This window comes from Malaclemys terrapin, chromosome 7 (assembly GCF_027887155.1).
Source record: "Malaclemys terrapin pileata isolate rMalTer1 chromosome 7, rMalTer1.hap1, whole genome shotgun sequence".
NCBI lineage: Eukaryota > Metazoa > Chordata > Testudines > Emydidae > Malaclemys > Malaclemys terrapin.
In genome coordinates this window covers 58,292,188-58,304,641 of record NC_071511.1, presented here as the reverse complement: position 1 = coordinate 58,304,641, position 12,454 = coordinate 58,292,188, and the positions used below count along the sequence as shown (strand labels likewise).

At 46.1% G+C, this 12,454-nt stretch overlaps 1 protein-coding gene and 1 pseudogene across 1 annotated transcript in view; both read left to right on the top strand.

The window, feature by feature from the left end:
* Window positions 1-12,454, top strand: part of ALOX5 (arachidonate 5-lipoxygenase) — a 61,041-nt gene that overhangs the window by 16,524 nt on the left and 32,063 nt on the right. Inside the window, exons 2-3 of the mRNA XM_054036163.1 lie at window positions 4,573-4,771; window positions 7,028-7,109. Coding sequence (XP_053892138.1) covers window positions 4,573-4,771; window positions 7,028-7,109 — 281 coding nt within the window. The remainder of the gene's footprint in view (window positions 1-4,572; window positions 4,772-7,027; window positions 7,110-12,454) is intronic.
* Window positions 7,521-7,649, top strand: LOC128841362 (U4 spliceosomal RNA; annotated as a pseudogene).

Sequence of the window (12,454 nt, the reverse complement as noted above, 5' to 3'; positions counted from 1 at the left end):
TTCTAAACTCATCTGGCTCTGGCTGCTGTCAGAGCCAGGACTTGCCCTCTAGCACCTCCGGAGTGAAGGAATAGTCAGACCTATCTCCGAAACCTGCTCCAACAGGTCTTCTAAGAACCACTTCAGGGAAGAGCTTGAAAGCCAAGACAGTGTTACTGCCTTCTAATGGGCTGGCTTAAAGGAGTTTTTAGTTGCGAGGGAGATTGGCAGGAGGGAAGGTGAAATAACTCAAGATATATAGCTTGATTAAATTAGGATGGGGCTGTAGAGCAGGAGGATAGGGAGGGGAGGTGATAACCAACTATTTTATGGTCTTCACGTCGAGAGTGGAACTACTGGGATGGGAGCAGGAGGATAACTAGCAACAGTGGAATGCAATTAAGGAAAGGAAAAGTTAAGCTGAATATCAGGAGGCATTTCCAGTTGATAAGAACATAAGAAAGGCCGCACTGGGTCAGACCAAAGGTCCATCTAGCCCAGTATCCTGTCTACCGACAGTGGCCAATGCCAGGTGCCCCAGAGGGAGTGAACCTAACAGGCAATGATCAAGTGATCTCTCTCCTGCCATCCATCTCCATCCTCTGACAGACAGAGGCTAGGGACACCATTCCTTACCCATACTGGCTAATAGCCATTAATGGACTTCACCACCATGAATTTATCCAGTTCTCTTTTAAACTCTGTTATAGTCCTAGCCTTCACAACCTTCTCAGGTAAGGAGTTCCACAAGTTGACTGTGCGCTGCGTGAAGAAGAACTTCCTTTTATTTGTTTTAAACCTGCTGCCTATTAATTTCATTTGATGACCCCTAGTTCTTGTATTATGGGAATAAGTAAATAACTTTTCCTTATCCACTTTCTCCACATCACTCATGATTTTATATACCTCTATCATATCCCCCCTTAGTCTCTTCTTTCCAAGCTGAAGAGTCCTAGCCTCTTTAGTCTCTCCTCATATGGGACCCGTTCCAAACCCCTAATCATTTTAGTTGCCCTTTTCTGAACCTTTTCTAGTGCCAGTATATCTTTTTTGAGATGAGGAGACCACATCTGTACGCAGTATTCGAGATGTGGGCGTACCATCGATTTATATAAGGGCAATAATATATTCTCAGTCTTATTCTCTATTCCCTTTTTAATGATTCCTAACATCCCATTTGCTTTTTTGACCGCCTCTGCACACTGCGTGGACATTTTCAGAGAAGATTTTTCACCCTGCAAAATAATCTCCGAAGAGAAGGGTTGGGAGTCTGATAACCAATTAAAACTTGATTGGGCAAAACATTTGTGCATGCACTGGAGGGAACTATTTTGCATTGGTTGAGGGATGGACTAGAGGGCTTAAAACATTCTCTCTCATCTCTAACTTCTGAGTCCCTTATAACTAGGGCCTTACCAAATTTATGGCCATGAAAAATGAGTCACAGACGGTGAAAGGTGGTTCTCCCCCATGAAATCTGGTCTTTTGTGTGCTTTTACCATAAACTATACAGATTTCATAGGGGAGACCAGCATTTCTCAAACTGGGGGTCCTGACCCAAAAGGTAGCCACGGGCGGGGTCACAAGGTTATTTTAGGGGACATCGCAGTATTGCCACCCTTACTTCTGCACTGCCACCTGCAGAGCTCGCAGCTGGAGAGTGGCAGCTGCTGGCCGAGGACCCAGCTCTGAAAGCAGCAGCGCAGAAGTAATAGTGGCAATACCATACTATGCCATCCTTACTGCTGCTGGTGGCGGTACTGCTTTCAGAGCTGGGCTCCTGCCCAGCAGCTGCTGCTCTCCGGCTACCCAGCTCTGAAGGCAGTGCCACTGCCAGCAGCAGCACAGAAGTAAGGGTAGTAGTATTGCAACCTTCCTACAATAACCTTGCGCTGCCCTGTGCCCCGTTACTATCTGGTGGCTGCATGGAGTGGATTGTAGAGAAAGTTGGGGCTCTCAGCCCAGTTCCTTGTGGACAAACGTCCTCATTACAAAACTGCTATCGCAACTGGTGTCCATAACATGTTTGTCTGCATTTTCTTCACTTTTCTGACTTGATTTTTGTGACTTAGCCTTAACCTATAAAATAATGGGAGGGCTTGAGTGAAATGACCTCATATTGACAGGAAGTGATAATAAAAAATGTACCTGAAAAGAACAAGCATAGTGTGGTTTTTAGCGGGGGGGGAGGGGTAGGAGGGGGAGGGCAGAATGACAGGACATATACATGCAGCATCATTTCAGATGGTACTAAACTCAGTGAAGGAAGAGGTAGAGTTCATGTTGGTTTCTAAGAATACCGAAAATGTTCCAAACCACAAACCAGGGAAGTTTCATTTTGCAGCCACATCAAGCAACAAATTTAAATAAAAAGAGTGTGATTCCAAAACTGCCTAACAATTTCTCACCCAGGCTTGTCTTTCTGGTAATGCTCTGTCTTAACAAGAACATAACTTCTTCGGGGGGAGGGGGGGGGAGGGTCATAGGAACAGATTGGGCTCTTGCTTCTAGTCCCATGACAGTCCTAGCCAGTTCAGCTTAACCATGGCAAGGGGCCTGTTGTCCTGCACCTTGTGCAGCCGTTTACACTAGTGCAAAGGGAGTGTCAGATGCTGCCATTCTGACTCGCCAAACACAAAAGCATCACTGTTTATCTCAGCTGAGCTATAAAAGCAAACAGAGGCATTTCTAATGACTGGTATTCCAGTAGTGCCTAGAGACTCTGAGATCAGAGCCCCAACGTGCGGCACGTACATAGAATAAGACACAGTCCTCACCCTAAAGACCTTACCTTCTAAACAGATGAGGCAGACAAGGTGTGGGAGAAAGGAAGGAGTGTTATCCCCATTTAACACCTGGAGAACTGAGGCACACAGACATTAAGTGACTTGCCCAAGGACCTGCACTAGCTCTATAGCAGAGCTGGACAATGAATCCAGATCTGATTTCCAGGCCAGTGCCTTAATCCCCAAAACAACCGTTCTCTCGGTTTGCATGACTAGGTGAAGAAGGGGGGACTCGCTGCTGGAGCACCCCTGTGTGGCTGGGCATGGCCACTGTCTGCTTTCTAGTGCCCCCTGCCGATGGCTGCTGCGGCTCTGTGGCAGTTGCCTCGTCTCGTGACTCAGCCTGACAGCTCATCACAAACACTCCTACCCCTCCCCAGGTAACAGAAAGTCCAACAAATACAAGTGTCCAATCCCTCTGTTTGGTCTGCTACTTTGATTCTGGGCCCAGTGGTCCGTACACCCTTTCTTAGGGCTTCCAGGAGTCTGTATCCCCTTCTGAGGGACTTCACACCCCTTACCAGTTCCTGATAGGGGAACTCAGGCCTTCCCTCTACCCTAGGTTCAGCCCAAGACAGGCAGTCAGGGATCACTCTGCCAGTCTCCTTGCTGCCACCTCCCTGGGCATCTTCCTACCAACCAAGCCTCTCCCTGGGCTTTCTCCTTGCCTGAAAGAGCCTTCCTCTGTAGGCTGATCTTTCTTTCAGGGCTGGGACTTGCAGGGCTCTGCAACAAAATCCCAAACCAAAAATACCAATTTAGACCAGCTTCTGCCCTCCTCAAGCTTGACCAGTCATCCCTCACATCTCCTCAGCCACATTCCTCAACTGGACGCCTCTTGGGCACATTCTCTGGAAGTCCAGATCCTGCACTTTTATCAGGGTTCCTCTCACTGGAGCTGCTCCCTCCACCCATGTGGCTGCGCCATATCTCTCCTGGCCTCCTGCCAGACAGCTCTACCTAGGAAAGGATCTCAGGTCCAACTCTCTCCCTGGGCTTTCTCCTGAGTTCTCTATTCTCTCATCCCAGAGAGTGACTGCAGAGTTTCTCCTGACAGCCCCCATCTGCTCTAGACTTCCGTCCTTTATAATAACCACCCAGCTCCTCCTCTCCCAGCTGGGACTCATCTTTAAATTAGCCTGGCCCACCCTCCCGGTGCAGCCAGGTGGGTTAATTGGCCTCTCAGGCCCACTTTAACACTTATAAAGCCAGGATGGGATATATATCTCATCAGTCTACCTCAGGTGTTCTCAAACTTCATTGCACCGTGACTCCCTTCTGACAATTACTACACAACCCCAGGATGGGGGACCAAAGCCTGAGCCCGCCCAAATCCCACCACCTGGGCATAGGGGCTTCAGCCCAGGGTGGGAGGGTTGTCACCTGAGCCCTGTCATCCAGGGCTGAATCCCTCGGACTCAGGCTTTGGCCCCGGATCCCAGCAAGTCTAAGGCAGCCTTGGTGACCCCATTTAAAATGGGTTGTGACCCACTTTGGGTTCCCGACCATTCTTTTCTGGGATGCTATTGGAGTAGTTATAAATATTTTTACTAGCAGTAGATTTGTTCAGAAATCACAAATGAATCAAAGCATTATCAAGTCCCCAACACAGAAATTTCACTCTTTCCATATTTCTAGGATATCTGTGCATGGCTTGTTCTTAGATATTCTCCTACCCATCCATTTGTTAATTTGCTGTCTGAAAATAACCCTTCATTTTTTCCCCTTTGCAAACAAGAGGTTCCATTTGGAGCTGGGGTGCTTTCTGTGTGTTCAGCCGGTCACAGACCATTTTTCTTCTCCACAGATCGACTCCTACGATGTGACTGTGGCAGAAGACCTGGGAGAAATCCAGCTGCTAAAAATTGAGAAGCGAAAGTACTGGGTTCATGATGACTGGTACCTCAGGTACATCACTGTGAAAACTCCAGTAGGTGACCATCTGGAATTCCCATGTTACAGATGGATTACAGAAGATAAAGAGATTGTCCTCCGAGATGGAAGAGGTGAGCGTCATGAGAGAACTACTAACCCCTAGCTCAGGAATTTAAATTTCATTGCTTTTGGGGGGACATGTTCTATGCCCTTGTTGTGGCCCCAGAGCTGGAGGATCTATCCAGCCCTGGGGCAGAGGAGATCTATGCCCCCGCTGATTACTGGGGGGACCCCTGCCCCTGCTCCTCCTCCTTGTGCTCGCCCCTGACCCTAGAGCAATGAGGACTCCCCCTATCTTTCCGTCTCCTTCCAGAGGCACCCAAACCCCCTCTCCAACTCCAGTTCCTTCTCTCCCACCTGCAAACCTACCACACCCCTTGTGGGATATATGCTCCTGGCTGACCGTGATCTCAGTGCTGGTTTATGAACTGTCCACTGGGTCTTGCACAGGGAAACGAGTTGGGTTACTTTGAGGACACGTGCTAAGGAGATTTTTCTTCCAGCGGTGGAGATGGTCAGTACACTGTTCCTAAATTGCAGGCTGGCCTCAATGCTCAGTTTCCGGCTGATCCATTGCTGGAAAGCCTCTCTAGTCCTTGGCCGAGCATCCCCTGGCTGCCTAACCTTGAGACTCTAAAATATAGCAGTTTTCCAAGTATTATCCACCTGGAAACTGTCTCGTTTTCTAAAACCCAGGAAAGGGCAGCTTGGAATGAAATTCCAGTTCAGAGAGCATTAGGGCTGGCTGGGAAGTAGAATTCAACTAAGGTGTTTCATCCTGCAAGAGCCAGAAACAGGCTGATGGTGTGAAATGTGTCGGAGGTAGCTGTTGATGCTGTGCTGAGAAAAGTGCCCTAGCCCTTGTGTGCTACCCCTGCATTTTAACTGGCTCTGGTTACCCACTGCCAATACAGTACCGTGGCCAAAGACAGGCACTTCATTGGCTACATAATCCAGTTGCTCACAACTGTGCCTTTGTGGCAATTAAGTCTGACTACTGCAATATGCTATAGTGTGCACCATTAAAAATGCTGATCTAGTGCCAGTAGATATGGGTTGGGAACCAAGGGTTTAACCAGTTTTGCTGCATTCAGGTCATTGGCTGCATAATTAGACATGCAGCCCTAAGGAGTTTGCTTTTCAGTGGTTAAGGCCCTTAATAGTCAGGTGCCAACTTTTTTTCTCAGCTTCTGGCTCCCTCGTTGATCTCTCCACCTGTGGGGTATTCAGAGGGGTAGGAGAGGGATTCTCCATAACTTGCCGTGGCTTTATTTCAACCCTTGCTTTCAAGAGAGGAAGGTGGTGTGTGGATTTCAGTTTGTGAAGAAGTAAAGAACATTAGCAAGATCCTGCCAGTAGCTTAACCAGACTGCATTGTCTACTATCAGCCCTGTTCCATCTGCCATTTCTACCTCTGAACCTTAAACAAACATTTCCTGAAAATCCCTAATGGCTTTATTTGCATTCTCTTTTGTGTATGTAAAGCGGGTCGGGTCTTGTCCATCACTTTTCCTTGTGGGTTGTCCTGTTAGCTGCTCTTTCTCTTCTGTTCCCCATCCTTTCTAAGAAAGTCTCTTAGGGCCACATGTTCAGAGCATCAAGCCATCAGTTTTGGAAAGCCTCTCTCTTTCTTCTGATCCTGAAGCTACCGGCATGGAACTTGGCGTGGAAGAAACACTTGTTCTTGAAATGTAAGAACAGAGAGTATGAACCTAGGAGAGGGATGTCAAGACATTTTCTAGCGTCAGCATTCTTCAGCAGAGAAGATTTAGCAAGGCTGTATCTTCCTTGATCATTTGTCGCTCCTCAACCTTAACCAACCTCCACCCTGTACTGAGGGGACTTATGCCCTGGCTCCATAGCTTTGGGGTTAACGTGGTGGTCTCAGAATCCAGGGGTCACAGGTTCAACTCTCACTGGGGCCTGGATTGCAATCTCTGCCTCATACTCTCCTCACTGGTTCTTCCTCAGTTGCTTATCACTCTTCAGCCTTAACCAACCTCCTTCCTGTACAGAGGGGCCTAGCACAGCAGATGAATATTTTGCTGTAGTCTGATGTGTAGAAGTTATTCTTAGAGACACTCTGCAGGGTAGCAATTCTGAAAATGAAAATAACCCTTTTGCTGTTCAGACCCATTGAATTTCACTGGGCAGGGGGCAAACTGTCTGCTATAATTGAGTAGAAGAGAGAACTGCAGCTGATTTGCTACAGCACATAGCAGGAGAACCCAGATAATGACAGATACTTATGTCCCATTACCCAACTGGAGGATTAGACAGTGAAGGGTAAAGAAACCTCATAGCACTGCTTCTTCATTTGTTCACAGCAAAGCTGCACCGGGATGACAAGACTCAGATCCTCAAGCAGCACAGACGCAAAGAACTTGAAGAACGGCAAAAAATGTATCGGTGAGTTTCCTTTAACAGTCCTGCTTTGTGATGTCAGCTGCCCAGGGAGGCCTAGTTCTATTCCTAGCAGGTGAGTGTGCATGGCACAAAATCACCATGGTGACTGGCACCTGTTTGTAAACAGGGTCTGAATGAGCTAGAGGTGAACTGGGGGGGAAAGACTTCAGGAGCAGACTGCATTTGCATGGACATGCCTACTCTGCATAGGTGTTCAGCACACAGAGTTTCTTTGCCCAAGTGATCAGTTGTGGCTGGTCTAGGGTAATGAAATGTTGTTACCTTATTGTATAAGTAAATAGCAGCAGAACTCTACTTAGCCTGTCCTGATTGAGGGGGTCACCCTAACCCAAACCTAAACAGGAGGTGGGGATGCCAAATCCCAATGAGAGCTAAAGTGGGGAGGATGATAGGTGCTTTGTGCAGTATTATAGCCAGTGAGGTTAAGCTGAGATATGATTGTTGCTAGTTGAAAACTTTTCCCTTGGTGTGGACTTTGCCTAAAAGAGTCCTAGACATTTGACTCCACTCCTCTTTCCAGTGATTAAAGACAGAGCTGACTTGTCTCAGCTGAGATCTTTGTTTCTGTTCAGTGATTATTAGAACTGAAATCACTGATGAGCATGTTTTGGGGCTAAGCTGTAGAAGTGGTATTGGGACAGTGTTGCAGTGAAAGACAATGAAGAGGCAGCCACAGCAAGGTTCCCCTCTAGGCAGTGAAATCACTAAGAGCTGAGCTAAAGCGGGAAACCTCAGAACATGGCATTGCAGAAGTGGTGGTGAGCAGTGAACAGCAGCAATGGTATGAGTGACAGAGAGGACAGTTGCAGCAAGTGGCCAGCGGTAGCAGAGATAATAGCAGCAGTGGTGAGCAGTGGCACAGATAGCAGCAGCAGTGGAGGCATAGCTCAATGCCCCCCTCCTTCCAGAGGTGGGAGGTGAATCCATGTGAATGCACCTCTGAACTCTGGATTGTCACTGGCCAAAGCCAATCAGCTGAGAGTGGGGAGCAGCAGATGGAAAGGGGAGTGGCATGTTAAAGGGACATTCATTTGTTGGTCTTCCACAATGCAAAGTGGGAAACTGAGGCAAAGGATGCTGCCCAACGTACTGTAGGGTGGATGTTTGCTTATGGTAATGTGCTTTTGAATGGTGGTTGTGGTGTTTTCCCAGATTAACACTGGTTCCAATTCCTCTTTTAATAGAAGTTTTCTTTTGCTATACACAGGCTCCGTACTTGTGAGTGGGGAAGTGTTGCTTCTTAGCAGCGCCCAGGGATGGTGTGTTGTTTTCATGGATTACAGGGTGGGGGCTCAAGCCAGTTCTGTTTTGCATTATTGAGAGGAATCCCTAGCTATTGAACCTGGCCCTTGTTGCTCCCAACTCCTCTGGGGAGAAGGGTTACAAGCTGGCAGCTTCCACAGAGTGGCCGAGCACTGGATGGAGACAGAACGTCCCTCTGACTCCCGGAGCAGGTCTCTTCAGGTCAGAGTTAAAGCAGGCTGGAAGGACGGTGCAGTCAGGCTGGACCGGATGCTGCAAATACCATACCAGTTCTGTGAGCAGACAAAACCCTTCACTCGCCCATATTGTCTAGATGACACATTTCACCCAGACTGAATTCATTGAGGCAATTCATTCCAGTGCTTAACCACTGACAGTTAGGCAGTTTTTCCTAATGTCCAGCCTAAACCTCCCTTGCTGCAATTTAAGCTTGTACTATCCTCAGAGGTTAAGAAGAACAATTTTTCTCCCTCCTCCTTGTAACAACCTTTTATGTACTTGAAACTGTTATCATATCCCCTCTCAGTCTTCTCTTTTTTAGACTAAACAAATCCAGTTTTTTCAATCTTCCCTCATAGATCATGCTTTCTAGTCCTTTAGTCATTTTTGTTGCTCTTCTCTGGATTTTCTCCAATTTGTCCACATCTTTCCTGAAATGTGGCACCCAGAACTGGACACAGTACTCCAGTTGAGGCCTAATCAGTGTGGAGTAGAGCGGAAGAATTACTTCTCATGTCTTGCTTACAACACTCCTGCTAATACATCCCAGAATGATGTTCGCTTGTTTTGCAACAGTGTTACACTGTTGACTCATATTTAGCTTGTGGTCCACTACAACCTCCAGATCCCTTTCCGCAGTACAGACGCTCCCCAGTTACACAAACCCGACTTACGCAAATCTGCACTTACGAAAAAAGTTCCGTAAGTTCCGTAAGCTAGAAACTTTTTTTTTGTTTGTTTGTTTGGGTTTTTTTTTTTGGGGGGGGGGGGGGGAGGGGGGCTGTGTAATTGTCGGAGATACGTTCCCGATTTACGCAAAATTTGAGTTACGCAAGGCATTCCAGAACGGAATGCCTTGCGTAAGTTGGGGAGTGTCTGTACTCCTTCCTAAGCAGTCATTTCCCATTTTGTATGTGTGCAACTGATTTTTCCTTCCTAAGTGGAGTACTTTGCATTTGTCCTTATTGAATTTCATTCTATTTACTTCAGACCATTTCTCCAGTTTGTCCAGATCAGTTTGAATTTTAATCCTATCCTCCAAAGCACTTGCAACCCCTCCCAACTTGGTATCATCCGCAAACTTTATAAGTGTACTCTCTATGCCATTATCTAAATCATTGATGAAGATATTGAACAGTACCGGACCCAGAACTGATCCCTGCGGGACCCCACTCATTATACCCTTCCAGCATGACTGTGAACCACTGATACTCTCTGGGAAGGGTTTTCCAACCAGTTATGCACCCACCTTATAGTAGCTCCATCTAGGTTGTATTTCTCTAGTTTGTTTATGAGAAGGTCATGCAAGACAATATCAAAAGCTTTATTAAAGTCAAGATATACCACATCTACCGCTTCCCCCTTATCCACAAAGGTTGTTACCCTGTCAAAGAAAGCTATCAGGTTGGTTTGATGTGATTTGTTCTTGACAAATCCATGCTGACTGTTACTTATCACCTTATTATTTTCTAAATGTTTGCAAATTGATTGCTTAATTATTTTATTAAATTAATGTAGATATCCTATCTCCTAGAACTGGAAGAGACCTTGAAAGGTCATCAAGTCCAGCCTCCTACCTTCACTAGCAGGACCAAGTACTGATTTTTTCTCCTAGATACCTAAGTAGCCCCCTCAAGGATTGAACTCACATCCCTAGGTTCAACAGGCCAGTGCTCAAACCACTGAGCTATCCCTCCCCATTGCGCTGTTATCTTTCCAGATACAGAAGTTAAGTTGACTGGTCTGTAATGAGACAGAGACTTCCTTCGAAATGACGGGAAACAGAATAGAAAGAGCAGCTACCGGGACAATTCCCGAGGAAAAGTTCTGGACAAGACCAGCTTTACATGCACAAAAGGGAATGCAAATAAAGCCATTTGGAATTCAAGGGTAATGGCTGTTTAAGGTTCAGAGGTAGAAATGGCAGCTCTATCAGGATAGAAAACAAACAATGCAATCTGCATCTGACTGGCAATCTGACAGGCTTTCTAATGTTCTTCCTTCTTCGCAAACCACCTTCCTTTGGTTTGAAATAAAAATTTCCCACTCAGATTCCAACACAATGGGCACAGTGTAAGAACATTAGTATAGTAGAAAGTACCACAGCATTGTGCCTCCTTTAGGTAGCGTTAGTTTTCTTCTAAGCTGTTAAGGGGGTTCTGCGTCTCTGTAGTGTTGCCTTTTGGAAGAGAACAAACTTAGCCTGAGCACTTTAAGCTGTTAGAAACTTTATGACCCTTTTTCTGCATAAGAGTGAGGCATGCCAGCCAAATGTACATCCCACTAAATGATTTCTGCAGTTTTAGCTGGATACAGTACTATTTATTTCCAGCCTAGAGGCGGAATGTGGTCTAATGGGCTGAGCATGGGATGAGACAGCAGGGACTTCTTAGAACTTATCCTAGTTCTGAGGCATGTCACCTTTCCATGTGTTTCCTTATCTGTAATGTGTGTTTCTATTATTAATAAAATGGTGTTGTATTGCTGTGTGCTGGCCTGTTCCATCACAGTGCTGGCTGTATGAGAGGGTGGGGTGAGTGAGTCCTATATGTTTTACTTGCATACCCATATCTTATGAACCAAATCTTAAGAGGTGCTATGCAACTGCAACTCCTAGTGAAGTCAAAGAGCATTTCAGTGCCTTCTGGTTTGTGGCCCTATATATACATTATGGGCCTGATTCTTAGCTCCGAAACATGCTCATCAGTGATTTCAGTTCTAATAATCACTGAACAGAAACAAGGATCTCAGCTGAGTCTAATCAGCTCTGTCTTTAACCACTGGAAAGGGGAGGGGGTCTTCCACACCTCTTGGCTTTCACCCAACCCTTCTTTAAAAATTTTCCACAACCTTTTTGTTCTACATGCCAGCAGTCTGGTTCCGTTTTGGTTAAGGTGGAGCCCATCCCTCCTGCATAAGCTACTCCTGCCCCAAAATTTTCCACAGTTCCTAATCAACCTAACTCCCTCTTCCCTACGCCATCGTCTCATCCATGCATTTAGACCATAGCGCCTAGAAGCTCTAATCAAGGACCAGGATCCCATTGTGCTAGGCGCTGTACAAACACAGAACAAAAAGATAGGTCCTGCCCAAAACAGCCGACAATGTTCTCTCTAGTTGCATTGCTCACTGCTGTGAACCATATGCCTCAGTGCCGTGAATGATATTTCTAGCAGACTCATCAGGGATACTGATAATGACATATTTATAACAATGCCTTTCATTCTGAAGGAACCAAATGTGCTTTATTTACACACACACAGTGAAGGTCTGATTCCGCATTGCCAGGCATGGCCATTTACACCTGTGCAAAGTGGTGTAAACACACTACTCATTTCATAGCCTTTGACACCCACTACACAGAGGTCAATGACTACACAAGGTGCAAAGCTGTGGAGAATCAGATCACCATTAATGACTGCTTCTTGGAGCTGCTAGTCCTGGAACCCACAAGGGGAGAGGCAATTCTTGATTTAGTCTTAAGTGGCATACTGGATCTCTTCCAAGATGTTAATATAGCTGAACCTGTTGGTAATAGCGACCATAATGTAATTAAATTTAACTTCCTCGGGGGGGCAGGGAGGGGGAAGAAATACCAAAAACACTCACCACAGTAACAGTTAACTTCACAAAGGGGAGCTACACAAAAATGAGGATGCTGATTAGCTAGAGATTAAAAAGCTCAGTGACAAGGGTAAAATACCTACAAGCAGCCTGGAGACTACTTAAAAACACCATAATAAAGTCTCAGACTACATATATACCCCAAATAAAAAAAACAAACACCATAGGAGGACTGAAAGAATGCCACCATGGCTAAACAGAAGAGTAATGGAGGCAAAAAG